This window comes from Trachypithecus francoisi, unplaced genomic scaffold (genome assembly GCF_009764315.1).
Source record: "Trachypithecus francoisi isolate TF-2019V2 unplaced genomic scaffold, Tfra_2.0 Lachesis_group12, whole genome shotgun sequence".
NCBI lineage: Eukaryota > Metazoa > Chordata > Mammalia > Primates > Cercopithecidae > Trachypithecus > Trachypithecus francoisi.
In genome coordinates, this window is record NW_022681457.1 from 64,640,492 (window position 1) to 64,661,153 (window position 20,662).

The 20,662-nt window shown below is 44.9% G+C and overlaps 1 protein-coding gene across 5 annotated transcripts in view; it reads left to right on the forward strand.

Moving 5' to 3' along the window:
* The first annotated feature begins 5,184 nt into the window (after window positions 1-5,184).
* Window positions 5,185-20,662, forward strand: part of CD22 (CD22 molecule) — a 33,912-nt gene continuing 18,434 nt past the window's right edge. For 2 of the 5 annotated variants that reach the window (XM_033225732.1, XM_033225730.1), the window contains exons 1-2: window positions 15,190-15,263; window positions 17,125-17,166. Coding sequence is in view for 2 of the 5 variants with exons in the window: in XM_033225728.1 (XP_033081619.1) it covers window positions 5,237-5,284; window positions 6,269-6,428; window positions 17,125-17,166 (250 nt within the window). In the remaining 3 variants the exon portion in view is untranslated. Of the gene's footprint in view, window positions 5,285-6,268; window positions 6,429-10,936; window positions 10,979-15,189; window positions 15,264-17,124; window positions 17,167-20,662 lie in introns of those variants that run through there. The other 3 variants (XM_033225728.1, XM_033225729.1, XM_033225734.1) reach the window with 3 other exon arrangements.

The following is a 20,662-nucleotide window of genomic DNA, read 5'->3' on the forward strand; positions in this document are numbered from 1 at the left end:
TGGGATCAATTCTTCTGATTCAAATGCACTCTTTTCTCTTCCTTCCTTCCTTCTTTCCTTCCTTCCTTCCTTCCTTCCTTCCTTCCTTCCTTCCTTCCTCTTTCTTTCTTTCTTTTTCTTTCTCTCTTTCGTTCTTTCTCCTTTGATGGAGTCTCACTCTATCGCCCAAGCTGGAGTGCAGTAGTGCGATCTCGGCTCACTGCAACCTCCGCCTCCTGGGTTCAAGCGATTCTCCTGCCTCAGCCTCCTGAGTAGCTGAGATCACAGGCACCTACCACCACGCCCAGCTAATTTTTGTATCAATTGCACTTTTTCTATAATACCTGTGAGGAAGTAAAAAAGGGCCAGAGTGTCTGGTGTAAATGGGATTAGTAATTAACAGTTGTTGAACGCTTTCTGTGATTCTACCCAGTTTGCGTTAATTAATCTCCGTTAACCTCATTTACCTTCCCTAACAACTATGACGATGGTTCTCAAAGTGTGGTCCCTAGGCAGCAGCATCAGCAGCACCCGGGAGCTTGCTAAAAAAATTCACCGGGGAGTGAATTTTCAGCCCCCACCCCAGACTTCAGGAATCAAAAACCCTAGGGTGGGGCCCAGGAATCTGTGTTTTGAGAAGTCCTTGGTAGATTCTGATGCATGTGCATGTTTGAGAACAAGCGACTGAAGCCCGGAGAAGTTACATCAGTTCCGCGGTCCCCAACTGTTAGCAGTGGAGCCCAGATTTGAGCCCCAATCACTGGCTCCAGAGGCCACACTCCGATGCTGTGCTACACGGCTATCTTGGTGAGAACCAACAGCTGCTCACGGAGCCCGGGTGCTGGAGGAACAGTAAGGTTAAGCTGTGGGCTGCAGGCAGTGAGGGCAGGGTTTCCTATACGGCAGCTCTCCCAGGTTTTTGTTTTGTTTTTTGTTTTTTTTGAGATGGAGTCTCACTCTGTCATCCAGTCTGGAGTTCAGTGGCATGATCTCGGCTCACTGCACCCTCTGCCACCCAGATTCAAGCGATTCTTCTGCCTCAGCCTCCTGAGTAGCTGGGACTACAGGCGCGTGCCACCACACTCAGATAATTTTTGTATTTTTAGTAGAGACGCGGCTTCACCATGTTGGCCAGGCTGGTCTCGAACCCCTGACCTCAAGTGATCCACCAACTCAGCCTCCCAAAGCGCTGGGATTACAGGCATGAGCCACCATGCCCGGCCTCTCCCTGCATTTTGAAGAAAGCAGAGGACACAGCACAGAGACCAAAAGAAAGGCCTAGAGGCAGGAATAAACAAACCAGATCGGGAGGGGAGGTGACATGGGGCTGCTTGGCTGGGACGGGAAGTCCACATACAGGAGGAAAGGAGACGTGTGGGGGCCGGGCTGTGGGCAGTGGGAAGGGAGGCACTCTGTGGGGCCTATCCAAGCTGGCAGAGCGCATGCCCTTTCCTCACGGGGCTCACAGTCTTGCAGGGAGAAGGACATGAAAGAATCTCATGCACATATCAAACCACAACTGTGACATCTGCTCCCAACGGATAGCTCAGAGTTTTTACAGCAGGGGTCCCCAGTGCTGTACTGCACACACTGATACTGGTCTGTGGCCTGTTAGTGACTGGGCTGCACAGCAGGAGGTGAGCAGCCAGCGAGCAAGCATGACTGCCTGAGCTCCGCCTCCTGTCAGATCAGCAGCAGCTTTAGATTCTCGTAGCAGCACGATCCCTATCGTGAACTGTGCATGCGAGGGATCTAGGCTGCGTACTCACATATCATGGCTGATGAACTGTCACTGTCTCCCATCACCCCCGGATGGGACCGTCTAGTTGCAGGGAAACAAGCTCAGGGCTCCCACTGATTCTACATGATGGTGAGTTGTATACTTACTTCATTGTATATCACAATGTAATAATAATGGAAATAAAGTGCACAATAAATGTAATGTGCTTGAATCATCCCCAGCTCCCTCCCCACTCTCAGGTCCATGGAAAAATTGTCTTCCATGAAACCGATCCCTGGTGCCAAAAAAGTTGGGGACCGCTGTTTTACAGCATAGAATCTAAGTGTGACTTAAGGTCTGAGGGGGCAGGGGAGGCTTCCCTATGGAAGGAAACTCACATATGTGTGAAGGCCCCAAGTGGGAACATGTTTAGCAAAACTGCAAAATTCAAGGAGCTGAAGCAAGGCCAGAGAGGCCTGAGATGGGGCTGGGGATACCCAGGGGCCTCTCGGCAGCCGGAAGGGAAGCCTCTTCCAGCTCCCCTGCATACATGCTCACCAGCCCTGCCCTGACACACCTGTCCCCTGCGACAGACCCTGGCTCCAGCAGGTCTGGCCTGGGAGGACTTCGCCCAGAGGAGCAGAACATTGTCAATAACCAGGGAGCGGGGAGTAACCCCGCTCTGCCCAAAGTGCAGCTTGAGGGCCCCGGGAGCCACTGTGACGCTACTGTGTATGCTTCATTTAGTATGCGCCAGAACAACAGGAAACCAGAATGCCAAACCGGCTTCACATGAGGCTAAGTCAAAATAAATAAATAAATAAGAAAAAAATCAATCAACTGAATTGATTTTTAAAATGTATTAAATAGGCCGGGTGCGGTGGCTCAAGCCTGTAATCCCAGCACTTTGGGAGGCTGAGACGGGCGGATCACGAGGTCAGGAGATCGAGACCATCCTGGCTAAGAGGTGAAACCCCGTCTCTACTAAAAAAAAAAAAAAAAAAAAAAAAAAAACTAGCCGGGCGAGGTGGCAGGCGCCTGTGGTCCCAGCTACTTGGGAGGCTGAGGCAGGAAAATGGCATAAACCCGGGAGGCAGAGCTTGCAGTGAGCTGAGATCCGGCCACTGCACTCCAGCCTGGGCGACAGAGCGAGACTCCTTCTCAAAAAATAAATAAATAAATAAATAAAATAAAACAAAATAAAATGTATTAAATAAACATGTTACAGGTGACTCATAGACAGGACAAAAGTCCTGAAGGTTGTAGGCAAACCTCTAAAGTTTGGGAAACAATGAAGGAATTTAACACAAAGACCATCCTTAGGAGGGACCAGCACTCAACCATGGCGAACGTGTAGGACCGAGCCGGGCGTGGTGGCTCATGCCTGTAATCCCAGCACTTTGGGAGGCTGAGGCTGGTGGATGGCTTCAGCTCAGGAGTTTGAGACCAGTCTCAGCAACATATCAAGACCCTGTCTCTACAAAAAATACAAAAATTAGGCAGGTATGGTGGCATGCGCCTGTAGTCCCACCTACGCGGGAGGCTGAGGTGGGAGGATCATTTGAGCCCAGGAGATGGAGTTTGCAGTGAGCCGAGACTGAAACATTGCACTCCAGCCTGGGCAACAGAGTGAGACCCTGTCTCAAAAAACAAACAAACAAACAAACAAACAAGTAGGACCTGAACTCGAGTTCACTCTCTCAGACTTCCCCACTCAGTTCCTGGACCCCACCAGAACACCAGAATTCAACACATGCTCACTGAGCCCCTCTGTGTGCCAGGCCTATGCTGGGCCCCAGGGTCACAGCAGTGCCCCCAAAAATCACTCTCTGGCCTCCCAGAGCTGACATTCTGCAGAAGAGACAGACAACGATCAGAAAGACAAGCAAACACATGACCTCTGACAGTGAAGGAACCACAGAGGGGTGCAATGTCAGGCTGTGCTGGGTCAGGCTGCCATTTCAGAAAGAGAAGTTGTTTGACTTGAGACCGGAAGGAAGTGAGGGAAGGAGATCTGTGGGTTCCTGGGGAATGTGGGTCCAGGGAAGGCCAAAATCAAGTGCAAAGTCCCCTGGCGAGAATGTACTTGTTACATTCGTGGAACAAGAAGGAAAGAAGCAGGCTTGAGTGGAGTGATGGAGTTGGAGTGGTTGCCCAAGGAAGCTTGATTACACAGGGTCTTGTAGGCCACAGGCAGGACTGGGGCTTGTTTGTTTGTTTGTTTTGAGACAGTCTCGCTCTGTTGCCCAGGCTGGAGTGCAGTGGCACAATCTCAGCTCACTTCAGCCTCTGCCTCCCGGGTTCAAGCGATTCTCCTGCCTCAGCCTCCTGAGTAGTTGGGATTACAAGCATGTGCCACCATGCCAGTCTAATTTTTATATTTTTAGTAGAGACCGGGTTTCACCATGTTAGCCAGGCTGGTCTTGAACACCTGACCTCAGGTGATCCACCCACCTCAGCCTCCCGAAGTGCTGGGAGTACAGATGTGAGCCACCCCACCCAGCAGTGGAATTTAATTCTAGTTTTGTTTTGTTTTTGAGATGGAGTCTTGCTCTGTCGCTGAGGCCAGAGTGCAGTGGCGTGATCTCAGCTCACTGCAACTTCTGCCTCCTGGGTTCAAGTGATTCACCTGCCTCAGCCTCCCAAGTAGCTGGGATTACAGGCACGCACCACCACGCCTGGTTAATTTTTGTATTTTAATAGACACAGGGTTTCATCACGTTGGCCAGACTGGTCTCGAACTCCTGACCTCAAGTTATCTGCCTGCCTCTGCCTGCCAAAGTGCTGGGATTACAAGTGTGAACCACCGCGCCCAGCCGGGGACTTGGGCTTTCAAAGAGCGCATTGAGAAGCCGCTGGAGAAGTGAGCTCGGAGGGTGTGATGGAGGGCTTGAGGCTTCAGAGGCCCACGGGCAGCTGCGTGGACAGTGAACACAGGCTACCAGTGGAGGCAGGGACAGGGCTGGGAGGCCCTGGCCATTGTCCAAGAGAGAGGAAGTGGAGATGGGGAGAGGGGTGGGGTCAGGACCCATTTTGGAGGAGGAAGTGGCAGGACTCACTTGAAGAGTCAAAGGTGACTCCAGCTGCTTCCTTAAGAGGTCGAAGAAAGCGCGAGGGGCAGGTTCAGTGGAGAACGCAAGAGTGACCTACTCCGGCCGAGTTCACGCCCAGGGAGGCCCTCAGGGACAGGGAAGACAATGGCACCCCCTCCCTGTGAAATGCCAAGCTGAGGAAGAATCAGAACACATGACACAGTGACTCAGAGAGATGGGGGCAGATGCTGAGATGAGGGCTGGCCGGGCAGGGAGGGAGGTGAGAAGGTCTCATGGCCTCACGTGCCAGGAGGGCTGGGCCACCATGTGCGGGAGGGAGGACACCCAGGCACCGGGCCATGGTCATGACACGGGTCTCTTTGTCCCTCCCGGTCTGCCGACCTCCTGAGTCACTCCTGACGGAGATGACCGATCCATCCCTGGCCTGCCTCCCACCCTGTCCCTGGGATGGTGCCTGGGGTAGGCAGCTCCATTATCCTCCTTGATGAAAGAGCTCCCAGCGGCACTGGCCACTCCAGAGCCTCCTCCGCAGGTGGGTGATCATGCAGGGCTGGGCTCTTGCGACTGGCCAGGGGTGGAGATGCACTGCACTGCTGAGAAGTGCTTTCTAGGAGTTCAACACCAGCCTAAGCAACACAGCAGACATTATATGTAGGAAAAAAATGTTTAAAAATAAGCTGGGCACAGTGGCGCATGCCTGTAGTCCCAGCTACTCAGGAGGCTGAAGCAGGAGGACCATTTGAGCCCAGGAGTTTGAGTCTGCAGTGAGCTGTGATTGCACCACTGCACGCCAGTCTGGGCAACAGAGTAAGACTCGGTCGCTAAAAAAGAAAACAAAAGGTCGACTGTGGTGCTCATGCCTGTAATTCCACCACTTTGGGAGGCCAAGGCGGGCAGATCATCTAAGGTCAGGAGTCCAAGACCAGCCTGGCCAACATGGTGAAACCCCATCTCTACTAAAAATACAAAAATTAGCCAGGCGTGGTGGTGCGCACCTATAGTCCCAGCTACTCAGAAAGCTGAGGCAGGAGAATTGCTTGGACCCGGGAGGCGGAGGTTGCAGTGAGCCGAGATTGCACCATTGCACTCCAGCCTGGGCGACAGAGCGAGTCTTGGTCTCAAAAAAAAAAAAAAAAAAAAAAGGAGAAGTAGCCAAGCCTCTTTCTTTCCCCACTCTTCTCGCTCTCAACTCCAGGCTGCTCCTTAAACAGGAGGTGACAACCTCACCTCGCAAATTTAAAAAAAAATTTCTTTTAATTTTGAAATAATTAGCAGAGGAAGTTGCAAAGACAGAACAGAGAAGTCTGGTAGCAGCTGAGCCAAAGACCCCTTCCCACCCTGGAGCTCGATCTGCCTGGGGAGCGGGAAGGAAATGACAGTTTAGTCCAAAGGGCCGCTCTGTGAAGCTCAGGCTGGGGCTGAGTAGCCAGAGGTGCGTGAATTAAATGTCTGCAGCGAGTGCTGGGTCAGCAGGGTACGTGACAATGTCTGGAATAATGACGGCTCACTTTTACAGAAAGCCCGTTCCATAGCAGCCACCGTGCAAAGTGCTGTAAGGACTGGGGACCTGTCACAGCACAGCCCTGAAGTCGTAACGGCAATCTTATTATCATCCTGGGAGGGGAAACCGACGGATGTCACAGCAAACACATGGCAGACCTGGGACTGGAACCCAGGTCTGTTTACCACATGCTTGTCATGAGATGTTCAGGTTGCTGAGTGTGTCCTGTGTGTGCTGTCGCCAGCCCTGTGAGGAAGGCACTATCATTGTTCCCATCTTACCGTCCTGGGCAGAGGTGGGGGTGGTGAGGGGGACACAGCCAGGCAGGGAGTGGCCACCCAGGGCTAACAGGGACTCTGTTCGTTGCCTGCTTTCACTGCTTCCCTGGTAAGGGGGTGACAGTCAAGTCACCAAAAAAGACCAACGACTTGTTTGGAGGAACGACAGGGAGGAAGAGTGAAAGCGCCGAGGCTGCATTCTCAGGAGTTGTGCTCCTCCTCCCTTGCCTTCTCCATGCAGCCCTTGGCCTCCAGAAATGAAGACACGTCCACAGACCCATTGTCCAGTCCCCTCCTGTTACAAGACTATGAGCCACACCTGGCGCCGTGGCCAGCAGAAACCTCAGCTACTCCTTCTAGGTGAGGAGCAGGAATTCAAGTCCCAAAGTGTCCCCTGCCTGAGACCTTTGGGACCTGGCGACCTGGCCACCTGGCCTGGAGTTCCCCATTGAGATTGCTGGAATTAAAAAAATAAAAATTTACAGCCAGGTGCGGTGACTGGCACCTGTAATCCCAGCATCTTGGAAGGCCGAGGAAGTGGATTGCTTGAGGCCAAGAGATGGAGACCAGAATGGGCAATGTAGAGAGACCCCGACTCAACAAAAAATAAAAAATAAATTAACGGGATATGGTGGCTGATGCCTGTAGTTCTAGTTACTCAGGTGGCTGAGGATTGCTTGAGCCCACCTCAAGTTCAAGGCTGCAATGAGCTATGATCGCACCACTGCACTCCTTCCTGGGTGACAGAGGGAGACTCTGTCTTAAATTTCTTTTTTTAAAAAAATAAGTATAGATTCACAGAAGTTGCAAAGATAGAACAGAAAAGTCCGGTGTGTGCTTCACCCAGCATCTCCTGATGGTTACTTCGACTAAATCATTCAGGACAGTATCAAAACCAGGAATTTGACATTGGTATAATGTGTGTGTACAGTTCTGTCATTTTATCACATCTGGATGTATATAACGACAGCTGCAGTCCAGATACAGAATTATTCTCTTACTACAAAGACCTCCCTTGTACTACGCCCTTCATAGTCAAACACTTTCCCCCACCACCCCTAACTCCTGGCAACTTTTCATCTTCTCCACCTCTATCATTCTGTCATTTCAAGAATGTTACGCTTGGGTGTGGTGGCTCACATCTGTAATCCCAGCACTTTGGGAGGCTGAGGCAGGTGGATCACTTGAGGTCAGGAATTTGAGACCAGCCTGGCCAACATGGTGAAACCCCATCTCTACTAAAATACAAAAATTAGCCAGGCATGGTGTCAGGCAGCTACTCGGGAGGTTGAGGCAGAAGAATCACTTAAACCCGAGAGGCAGAGGTTGCGGTGAGCTGAGACCGAGCCACTGCACTCCAACCTGGGGGACAAGGGTGAAACTCCATCTCAAAAAACAAACAAACAAAAAGAATGTTATAACACATGTGATCCTTGGAGATGCTTTTTTCACTCTCTGTACCGCTCTTCAGAGTCGTCCAAGTTGTTGCCTGTATCCTCTTCATATCTCACTCATTTTTATTGCTGCGTAGTACTCCATGGCATGGATGTAGCATAATCTGTTAAGCCACTCACCTAGTGAAGGACGCATTGGTTGTTTCCAGTTTTTGGTTTGGTTTTGTTTTTTTTTTTTTTTTTTCTTTTTTTTTTTTTGAGACGGAGTCTTGCTCTGCCACCCAGGCTGGAGTGCAGTGGCCGGATCTCAGCTCACTGCAAGCTCCGCCTCCCGGGTTTACGCCATTCTCCTGCCTCAGCCTCCCGAGTAGCTGGGACTACAGGCGCCCACCTCGTCGCCCGGCTAGTTTTTTGTATTTTTTTTTTTAAGTAGAGACAGGGTTTCACCGTATTAGCCAGGATGGTCTCGATTTCCTGACCTCGTGATCCGCCCGTCTCGGCCTCCCAAAGTGCTGGGATTACAGGCTTGAGCCACCGCGCCCGGCCTGTTTTTTTTCTTGAGATGGAGTCTCGCTCTTGTTGCCCAGGCGCTATCTCTGCTTACTGCAACCTCCGCCTCCCAGGTTCAAGCAATTCTCCTGCCTCAACCTCCTGAGTAGCTTGTGTTAGAAATGCTTGTTTTTTGGTCCTGTAAAGAAATAGCACTTGAATATAAATTTCATTTCTTTAGCAAGGCTATTTTTACTTTCTGCAGAAAGGGTATACTCGCTGGCGGTTTTGCTCCAAAAGTACACTGCACAAAGGAGACAGGGTCATTTATAATTTGACACATCTGCTTTATTGCTGTGTCTGGTTTCTATTGGCTGGAACGGGACCTCACATTCTGTATTTGTCCTGACTGGCTAGCAACTTAAAACTTTTTAAAAGAGGCAAAGGCAGAGGAGAGCAAAAAGAAGGAGGAAGTAACTTGTGGAATGCTGAGAAAGGTAAAAACGTTTCTACATAAGGAAGAGGAACAGGCTATGACTTAATGCTTTCTTGAACTAGTATAAGCATGCTAGGGCAAATATTTAGGCTAAATTGTGGGAGTTAAGAACATAAGGTACATTGATTTTTTTATTATGGCTAGAAGATATTTAAGAATGTTAGCACAGATCTTTGAATAAATTTTGCTTCTAAGAGAAATTACTATTTATCCTTTTTTTTTGAGACGGAGTCTTGCTCTGTTGCCCAGGCTGGAGTGCAGTGGCCGGATCTCAGCTCACTGCAAGCTCTGCTTCCCGGGTTTATGCCATTCTCCTGCCTCAGCCTCCTGAGTAGCTGGGACTACAGGCGCCCGCCACCTCGCCCGGCTAGTTTTTTGTATTTTTTAGTAGAGACGGGGTTTCACCATGTTAGCCAGGATGGTCTCGATCTCCTGACCTCGTGATCCGCCCGTCTCGGCCTCCCAAAGTGCTGGGATTACAGGCTTGAGCCACCGCGCCCGGCTATTTATTCTTAATTAGATGGGGAGGAGAGTCTCTGAAGAGGAACTTCTACTTTACTTTTTACACTGGGATTACCGGCATGTACCACCACACCCAGCTTATTTTGTATTTTTAGCACAGACAGGATTTCACCATGTTGGCCAGGCTGGTCTCGAACTCCTGACCTCAGGGGATCGCCCTCCTTGGCCTCGCAAAATGCTGGGATTACTCCCGACCACAGGTGATCGCCCACCTCGGCCTCCCAAAGTGCTGGGATTACAGGTGTGAGCCACCGCGCCCGGCCTGTTTCCAGTTTTTGGCTATTACAAATAAAGCTGCTGTGAATAATTAATTGTGTGCAGGTTTTTGTGTGGACATACGTTTTCGTTTCTTGGGGATAAAATGCTCAGGAGTGCAATTCAATTGCTGGATCATCTGGTAGGTATATTTTGTTTAGTTTTTCAGGAAACTGACAAACTGTTTTCCAGAGTAGCTGGACCATTTTGCATTCCCACCGGTCATGTGTGAATGATTCAAGTTCACGGCATCCTCACCAGTGTTTGGTGTTGTCATTATTGGTTTTTTAATTTTAGCTGTTCTAAAGCGGTATCTTGTCATGGGTTTCAATTTGCATTTCACTAATGGCTGGTGATGTGGGACATCTTTTCATGTACTTATTTGCCTTCTATATACCTTCTTCAGGGACATGTGTTATCATGTCTTTTGCCTATTTTCTAATTGGACTGGTTTTTATTTATTTATTTATTTATTTAGAGACAGAGTCTCCCTCTGTCGCCCAGGCTGGAGTGCAGTGGCAGGATCTCGGCTCACTGCAACCTCCGCCTCCCGGGCTCAGGTGACTCTCCTGCCTCAGCTTCTTGAGTAGCTGGGATTACAGGTGCACACCACCATGCCCTGCTAATTTTTGTATTTTTAGTAGAGATGGGGTTTTGCCATGTTGGCCAGGCTGGTCTCGAACTCCTGACCTCAGGTGATCCACCTGCCTCAGCCTCCCAAAGTGCTGGGATTACAGGTGTGAGCCATCGCGCCCAGCCTGATTTTTATTATATATGTATACACAATATACATACACACACATATATGCACACACTGTATATAAAGCTGTTATGTATTACATATATTCTACATACATAACAGATTTGCTGAGATACAATTCACATACCATAAAACACACCCATATAAAATGTCCAATTGAATGGTTTTGAGTCTATTCACTGAGTTATGCAACCTTCACCACAACCAGTTTTAGAACATTTCATCACCCCCAAAATAATCTCACATCCATTAGCAGTCACTCTTCATTTCCTCTCACATTCCCCACCCCACCCCAGCCCTACACAACCACTGTATCTATTTCTGTCTCTATAGATTTGCCTTTTCTGAATATTTCACATGAATGGAATCATACAATATGTGACATTTTGTGATTGGCTTCTTTCACTTAATGTTTTCAAAGTTCATCCATGGCCAGGTGCCGTGGCTCATGCCTGTAATCTCAGCACTTTGGGAGGCCAAGGCAGGTGGATCGCCTGAGGTCAGGAGTTCAGGACCAGCCTGGCCAACATGGTAAAACCCATCTCTACTAATAATATGAAAAATTAGCTGTTCGTGGTGGCGGATGCCTGTAATCCCAGTTACTCAGAAGATTCTCCTGAGGCAGGAGAATCGCTTGAACCCAGGAGGCAGAGGTTGCAGTGAGCCGAGATGACGCCACTGCACTCCAGCCTGGGCAACAAGAGTGAAACTCGGTCTCGGGGAAAAAAAAAAAGTTCATCCATGTTGTAGGATCTATCAGTACTTCATTCCTTTTTATTATCAAATAATATTTTATTGTGTAGGCCTCCCATATTTTCTTTATTCATTCATCTCTTCATGGACACGTGGGTTTTTTCTACTTTTTGGCTTTCATGAGTAATGCTGCTGTAAACATTTGTGTTCAAGTTTCTGGGTGAACATGTTCTTATTTCTCTTGGTTATATACGTAGGAGTGGAGATGCAGGAGTGTATGGTTATTCTATGCTTAATCTTTGGAGGAACTGTTTTGAGACTTTTTCCCGGAGTGGCTGGACAATTTTATATTCACACTAGCAATATATAAATGATTTTGTTTTTGTACATCCTCTCCAGTATTTGATACTATCTTTTATTTTAGCTGTTCTTATAGATGTGTAGTAGTGATATCTCATTGTGGTCTTAACCTGTCTAAAGGCTAATGATGTTGAATATCTTTTTAGATAATTAGTTTCTATCCATATATCCCCTTGGCTGAAATTTCTCTTTATGGCTTTTGCCAGTCTTCTAACTGATTATCTGATTTTTTTATGTGGCGTTTCTACGTTGAATTGAGAGTTCTTTATATATGTGTTCTAGATATGAGTCCTTTGTCAGATATGTGGTTTGCAAATATTTTCTCTTAGTCTGTAATTTGTCTTTTCATTCTCTTAATTAGGTCTTTTACAAAGCAAAAAATAATAATAATTTTGATGAAGTTGGATTGATTTTTTTAGGGATCATACCTTTGGTGTCATGTCTAAGAATGCTTCATCAAGCTCTAGGTCTCAGAGATTTTCTCCTATGTTATCTTCCAGAGGTTTTTTTTTTTTATTTATTTTATTTTACTTTTTAATTGAGACAGATTTTCACTCTGTTGCCCAGACTGGAGCGCAGTGGCATGATCTCAGCTCACTGCAACCTCCACCTCCCGGATTCAAGTGATCCTCCTGCCTCAGCCTCCCGAGTAGCTGGGACTACAGGCACGCACCACCACAACTGGCTAATTTTTTTTTTTGCATTTTTAAATAGAGACAGGGTCTCGCCATGTTGGCCAGGCTGGTCTCAAACTCCTGGCTTCAGGTGATCCATCCATCTTGGCCTCCCAAAGTGCTGGGGCTATGGGTGTGAGCCATGGCGCCCGGCGCTTCAGGAGGTTTTATAGCTTAATATTTTACATGAAAATCTATGCTCCACTCTAAAGTACCTTTTATAGAAAGTATGAGGTTTAGGTTGAGGTTCATGTTTTTGTCTATGGATATCCAATTACTCTACCATCATTTGTTGAAAAGACCATTTTCCTCCATTGAATTGTTTTTGTTCCTTTGTTAAAAACAAGTTGGCCATATTTGTGTGGGTCTATTTGTGGGTTCTCTAGTTTGTTCAGTGGATTGATGCATCTATATCTTCACCAGGGCCACACAGTTTTGATTACTGTATATTACTTTATAATAAACCTTGATATCAAGTATAGTGGTTCTTCCCCCTTTATTCTTCTTTTTCAGAAATGGTTTCCATTCTAACTCTTTTTATTACTATTTTTTGCTTTTCCCATAGGTAAGAAAACAATATTCTTACTGTTCTTTTTTAAAAAATTTTATTTAAAATTTAAAAAAATTTTTTAAGTTCTCTTTTTAAAAATTTTATTGTTTAAAAATTTTGTTTTGTAGAGATGGGGTCTCATTATACTGCCCTGGCTGGTCTCAAACTCCTGGCCTCAAGTGATCTGCCCACCTTGGTTTCCCAAACTGCTGGGATTACAGGCATGAGCCACAATACCTGGCCTATTCTAGTTCCTTCTATGTAAACTTTAGAATAATCTTGCCTATATCTATAAAAAAATCTTGCTGGGATTATGGTAGTAATTGCATTAAATCTGTATGTGTATCAAATTTTGGGAGAATTGATATCTTTACTATGTTTAGTCTCCCAATCCATGAATATGGTATGTCTCTCTATTTAGGTATTCTTTGACTTTTTTTAGCAGTGTTTTGTAGTTTTCAGTATTTAAGTCATGTGTGTTTTGTTGAATTTACATCTAAGTATTTTTTTAGCCATTGTAAATGGAATTGCATTTTAAATTTTGGTTTCCACGTGTTGATTGTTAATATAAAGAAATGTGACTAATCTTTGTGTTAATCTTGTATTCTGTAAATGTGTGAAACTCACTTATTATTTTTAGGTGGTTTTTTTTTTTTGGTTCTTTGGAATTTTCTACTTAGACCATCATGTCGTCTGCAAATACAGATAGTTTTCTTTCTTCCTTTCAGATCTATGTCCTTCTTATTGCCTTTCTTTATCTTATTGCACTGTCTAGAACTTCCAGTATTATGTTGATGGGAGTGATGACAGTAAACATCCTTGTCTTGTTTGTGATCTTAGGGGAGAAGTATTCAGGACTGCAGTGTTAGTTAAGTATGCTAGCTGTAGTTTTTATAGGTTAGTTGTAGGTTATCAAGTCAAGAAATTTTCCCTCTATTCCTAGTTTTCAAAGAGTTTTAAAATCTTTTCATTTTAATGGGTGTTTCATTTTATGAAATGGGTGTTTCATTTTATCAAATGCTTTTTCCACAGCAATGGATATGATCATGTGATTTTTCTTCTTTATCCTATTAATATGGAAGATTACACTGATTGATTTTCAATTGTTAGACCAGCCTTGCATCCCTGCAATGAATAAATCCCACTTGGTCATGCTATATAATTATTTTTATATATTGTTGATTTTTTTTTCCTTTTCTGAGACAAGGCCTTGCTCTGTCACCCATGCTGGAGTGCCGTGGTGCAATCATGACTCACAGCAAACTCAAACTCCTGGGTGTAAGCAATCCTTTTCCTCCCAGCCTCCCAGGTAGCTAGGACTACAGGCACGTGCCACCATGCCCAGCTAATTAAAAACATTTCTTTTTGTAGAGATAGGGGTTTCACTATTTTGCCCAGGCTGGTCTCAAACTCCTGGCCTCAAGTGATCCTCCCGCCTCAGCCTGCCAAAATGCTGGGATTACAGGCGTGAGCTATCGCGCCTGGACTACTACTGAATTCTATTTGCTTATATTTTGTTAAGGATTTGGCATCTATATTCATGAGGAATATTGACCTGTAATTTTCTTTTCTGTACTTTCCTTTTTTGGTTTAATGTTAATACTAATTTCATAGAAAGGGTTAGGAAGCATTCCCTCTAATATTTTCTAAAAGAGATTATATGGAATGGTGTAAATTATTCTTTAAACATTGAGTAGAATTCTCCAGTGAAACCATATAGGTCTGAAGATTTCTTTTTCTCATTTTAAATTACCTAACAGTTATAGTGCTGTTCAAATTATCTAACTCACATTGGGTGAGTTGTGGTAGTTTGTACTTTTTGAAGAATTGATCCATTTCATCTAAGTTGTCAAATTTATGTATGTAAAGTTGTTCATAGTATTCCCTTATTATCTTTTTGGTATCTGCAGGGTCTGTAGTGCTATCCCCTATTTCATTCTTGATATTAGCAATCTATTTTTATTTTATTTTTTTGTCAGTCTTGCTAGAGGTTGCCAACTTTGTTGATCTGAAAAGATATTTTCTTTTCTCTATTATTTTTCTGTTTCCAGTTTCATTGTTTTCTCCCTTTTTCTTTATCATATCCTTCCTTATGCTTGCTTTGGGTTTAATGTGCTCTTATTTTTCTAGTTTCTTGAGATCAAATCTTACATTATAGATTTGACATTTCCTGTTTTCTTTTTTTTTTTGAGACAGAGTCTCACACTGTCGCCCAGGCTGGAGTGCAGTGGCGCGATCTTGGCTCAATGCAAGCTCCACCTCCCGGATTCATGCCATTCTCCTGCCTCAGCCTCCAAGTAGCTGGGACTACAGGCACCCGCAACCACATCTGGTTAATTTTTTGTATTTTTAGTAAAGACAGGGTTTCACTGTGTTAGCCAGGATAGTCTCGATCTCCTGATCTTATGATCCACCTGCCTCGGCCTCCCAAAGTGCTGGGATTACAAGCGTGAGCTGCTTCACTCGGCCAGACACTAAATCACTAAGCATTTAGTGATATAAATTTCCCTCTTGTGCTTTAGTTGGTTCCTAAAATTTGGTAAGTTCTATTTTCATTTTCATTCCATTCAATGTATTTTTTAAATTTTACTTTGCGATTTCTTCTTTGACCCTTGGATTATTTAGAAGTGCTTTGTTTAGTTTCCAAGTGTTTGAAGATATTTCTTTTAACTTTCTGTTATGGTATCTAATTTGAGTCCATTGTGGTAATAGAACATACTCTTCGTAATTTCAGTTATTTCAAATGTCTGACGTTTGTTTCATGACCTTGCATACGATTTATCTTGGTATATATTCCATAGATGCTTGAAAAGAAGGTGTATTATGCTATTGTTGGGTAGATAATTCCATGAATGTCAATTAGATGCTGTTGGTTGATGGTGTGTCATTGCGTTCTTATATATTCTTGTTGATTTTCTGCTTGATTGTTCTATTGTTGAGAGAGAATACTGAAGTTCCCAATTATGTTTGTGAATTTGCCTGTTCCTTTTTTTTTTTTTTTTCCAGATGGAGTCTCACTCTGTCACCCAGGCTGGAGTGCAGTGGTGCGATCTCAGCTCACTGCAATCTCCACCTCCTGAGTTCAAGTGATTCTCCTGCCTCAGCCTCCCAAGTAGCTGGGACTACAGGTGCTCACCACCATGTCTGGCTAATTTTTGTATTTTTAGTAGAGATGAGGTTTCACCACGTTGGCCAGGCTGGTCTCAAACTCCTGATTGCACCCATCTCAGCCTCCCACAGTGCTGGGATTACAGGTGTGAGCCCGGCTGCCTATTTCTCTTTTTATTTCTACTGGGTTTTACTTCATATATTTTTCAGCTCTGTTTTTTGGTGCATACATATTTAGGATGGTTATGTCTTCTTGGTGGATTGACTTTTCCCACATTATATAATGTCCATCTCTGGCCTTGGTAATTTTCTTTGCTCTGAAGTCTACTTTATCTGTTATTAATATAGCCACTCCTACTTTCTTTTGACTACTTTTTGCATGGTATATCTATTTCCATTATTTTATGCTTAACTCTCCTATATCATTATATTTGAAGTTGTTGTTGTTGTTATTATTATTATTATTATTATTATTATTATTGAGACAGGGTCTTGCTGTGTCACCCAGGCTGGAGTGCAATGGTATGATCTTGGTTCCCTGCAACCTCTGCCTTCCAGGTTCAAACAATCCTCTCACCTCAGTCTCCCGAGTAGCTGGGATTACAGGCATGCACCACCATGCCTGGCAAATTTTTTTTGTACTTTTAGTAGAGACAGGGTTTTGCCATGTTTGCCAGGCTGGTCTTGAACTCCTGGCCTCAAATGATCCATCCACTTTGGCCTCCCAAAGTGCTGAGACTATAGGTGTGGGCCTTCAAGCTATTTTCTTGTAAACAGCATTTATTTAGGCCATTTACATTTAATGTAATCACTTATATGCTAAGGCTGATGTGTGTCATTTTATTTTTTATTTTCTTTGATTCTTTTTTCTTTTCTCCAGCTTCTAGTGAGTTCCTTGAACAGTTTTTTAGAATTCCATTTTGATTTATCTGTAGTGTTTTTGAGTATATTACTTTGTATAGCTTTTTTATAGGTTGCTCTAGGTATTACAACATACATAATTTATCAGAGTCTACTGGTTTCAATACTCTACCAGTTACTTCCCTTTACAACCCTTTCTCTTCTCCCATTTATAGGATAATTGCTTAAATATTTTATCTACATACACTGAGAACAGAATTAGACAGTTACAGTTTTTGCTTTGACTGTCAAACGTAATTTAGAAAACTCTAGAGGAAAAGAAGAGTCTATTGTATTTACCCATAGGTTTGCTCTTCCAGAGGCAGGGGGTGGCAATGGAGGGTAAGCCTCTGTCACCAGAGACTTTACTGTACTTTCCCTTTTACTTTCAGATGCTACCAGGGTCCCTGAAGAGGCAAGATGTGAGGAAACAGGTAAAAACCATTTTGTTCTTTTTTTGCATTCAACAAGTGTTCTTTCTTCCATCCTGGTATTCCAAGATTCCTTTTTTTAAAAAAATAATTCCTTTCTGTTCAGGGAATTGCCTTTAGCCATAATTTTAGGGTAGGTCCGTGTTGAACAAAAATTCTCTTTGTTTTCCTTCGTTTGAGAATGTCTTGATGTCCCCTTCATTCCTGAAGGGTATTTCCATTATATACAGGACTGATTCCAGATTGACAGTTCTCTGAGCACCTGAAAAATATTGTGTCACTTTCTTATGGACTCCATAGTTTTTGATGAGAACCCACTGTTATTTGAACAGTCTTCCTCGTATAGGTAATGTGTCATTTTTATGTGGTTGCTTTCAATAGTTTTCTCTGCCTTTTGTTTTTAGAAGTTTGACTATGATGTGTCTTGGCATGAATTTCTTTGGATTTATCCTGTTTGTGATGCACTCAGCTTCTTGAATCTATAGACGTATATGTGCATGTATGCTGTCAAATGAAGACAATTTGCAGCCAATACTTCTTGGAATTTTTTTTTAAGGCCCACCCTCCTTTACCTCCCCTTCTGGGACTTCAATGACAAAATGTTAGATCTTCTTTTATTATAGTTACACACGTCCTTGAGGCTTTGTTCCATTTCCTTTCATCTATTTTCTTTCCATTGCTCAGAATGGGTAATTTCTATTGTTATATGTTTTGTTTCACTGCTTCTTTCTTCTACACTCTCCATTCTGCTATTGAGCCAATCCATTATGGTTTTTATTTCAGCTCTTGTGTTTTTTAGTTCTAAAGTTTCCATTTGGTTCTTCTTTATATTTTCTATTTCTTTGCTGATACTTTTTATTACCTTATTTGTTTCAAGCACGTTTATAATTTCTCAGTGAAACATTTTTATGATGGCTGCTCCAAAATCTTTGTCAGATTATTCTAACATCTGTGTCCTCTTGACGCTTGTGTCTGTTAATTATCTTTTGTTACTCAGTCTGAGAACGCCTGATTCTTAGTATGACAAGTGATTTGCCATTGAAGTCAGGATATTCTGGGCACTATGTTATAAGACTCTGGATCTTATTTAAATCTTTTGTTTTAGTGGGCTTCCCTTTATACCGCTCCAGCGAAATAAAGTGGGGCACTGCCTCATTGCTTCCAGACAGGGATAAAAGTCCAGGTTCTCCATTCAGCCTTTCTTGAACCTGGGGGATTAGGAGAGATGAGGCCTCTATGTTATTGTTAGGTAAGGGTGGAAGTTCAGGTTCCCCACTAGGAATCCGCGACAACTCCCAGGCTGGGAGTGGGAGGGTTGCTTCATTACTGCTCCCTATGTGGCTTTCATTGACACTGTGTGTGTCAGAGAGGGAGAGAGTGGCGCTTGTTACCACTGAGTGGTGGTGAAAGTCTCAACTCTCCACTAGGCCCCCTCTGACACTACTCCAGTGGGAGTGGGGGAAAGGCCTCATTTCTGCATTGGGGTGGCTGTGGATATCCAGGCTGCCCACACGGTCTCCACCAACACCACACTGGGAGAGGGTGATCCCAGTAGGGGTGAAGGTCCCAGCTCCAACTCTGGCATCACTCCGACTGAGTATGGGAGTGGCCTAGGGTTCTTTGTTACAGGCTGGTGAGGGTGAAAGTCCAGGTTTCCCACCCAGCCTTTGCTGACAGGGGTGAGGATGGAACTTGGCAGGAGCAGAGCAGATATTGACTAAAAGAGCTCTGTCTTCCTAGGATGCCCCTTTCCTTGTTCTTTGGCTAGAAAATCATAGTTTTGCTAGAACTTGTTTTGTTGGGACTTGTTTTGTTTGTGCCCCTTGGCATTTTCAGTTGTTGGCTTCTTCAATATTCACCCTGAGATATATGAGGCAAAGAGAAATCCCAGGGAATTCACCACCGTTCCTTAAGTCTCGAGGTCCCTAACCAGTCTGCTTCTCTCCATCTTTCAGTCTTCTTATGCTTATCTTGTCATGTTCAAGGTTTTCAGTTATACTTGGCAGAATAAATAAATACATCTACTCCATCTTTCCAGAACATCACTGCTTTTTGTTCATTTTATTTATTTATTATTCATTGAGACAAGGTCTTACTTTGTTGCCTGGGCTGGAGTGCAGTGGTGCTATCATGGCTTACTGCAGCCTTAAACTCCCAGGCTCAAGTGATCCTCCTGCTTCAGCCTCCCAAGTAGCTTGGACCACAGGCACATGCCACCATGCCCAGCTACTTTTCATTTTTTGTTTTTGTTGGGTAGCTGCACAGAGTCTTGGTGTGTTGCTCAGGTTGGTCTCAAACTTCTGGCCTTAAGCGATCCTCTTGCCTCGCTCTCCCAAAGTGTATTACAGGCGTGAGCCACCACACCCAGCCCCATCGGTGCTTTTGGAAGAAGGTGTTCTTCCCTCTCTCTGTTTCCCTCCCTATGGCCAGCTGCCTGTGGAGGGCAGTGGTGCTGGAGTGAAGACCTCTCAGCGCATCCCTCATCATCTGTAGGATGTGCATGGCTTCCACTGCTATCTGTTCTGCTCCTGAGACACTCGCTGGCTACAAGATTATAAACGTAATGAGGTTTCAGCCTCAAGACTCTCCATTCAATAACACTTCCTACAAGATACATTTTTTAGTTTTTTTTGTTTTATTTTGTTTTGAGATAGGGTCTGGCTCTGTCACCCAGGCTGGAGTGCAACGGCACGATCTGCTTACTGCAACCTCAGCCTCTCAGGCTTAAGTGATTCTCCTGCCTTAGCCTCCTGAGTAGCTGAGACCACAGGCACCTGCCACCATGCCCAGCCAATTTTTGGATTTTTTTTTTTAGTAGCGATGGGGTTTCACCAGGTTGCCCAAGGGGGTCTTGATTTCCTGAGCTCAGGCAATCTGCCCACCTTGGCCACCCAAACTGCTGGGATTACAGGCGTGAGCCACCATGCCCAGCCCTACAAGATATTTTTTCTTTTCCTTTCTTTCTTTCTTTCTTTCTTTCTTTCTTTTTTTCTTTCTTTCTTTCTTTTTTTTTTTTTTTTTTGAGACAGAGTCTCACTCTGTTGCCCAGGCTGGAGTGCACTGGTGCGATCTCTTCTCACTGCAACCTCCGCCTCCTGGGCTCAAGTGATTCTCCTTCTCAACCTCCTGAGTAGCTGGGACTACAGGCGCCTGCCAACACGCTCAGCTTATTTTTTGTATTTTTAGTAGGTATGGCATTTCACCATGTTGGCCAGGCTGGTCTCGAACTCCTGACCTCAAGTGATCCATCACCTCAGCCTCCCAAAGTGTTGGGATTCCAGGCATGAGCCACCGCTCCCAGCCGAGATATCTTTTTCCTCCTCAATATCTATGTGCTCCTCCCTCAACCTTTGGGGGCTTCAGTGTAGGTGGTCAGATTCCCCACCACTTACGCCTCTGATGAAAAGAGTGGAAATAGTAATAACTGGATGGTGTCACTAAACTACAAATACTTTCAGGTGGGCCTGTGCCATTTTCAGCGGGCTCCAGTTCTCCTGCT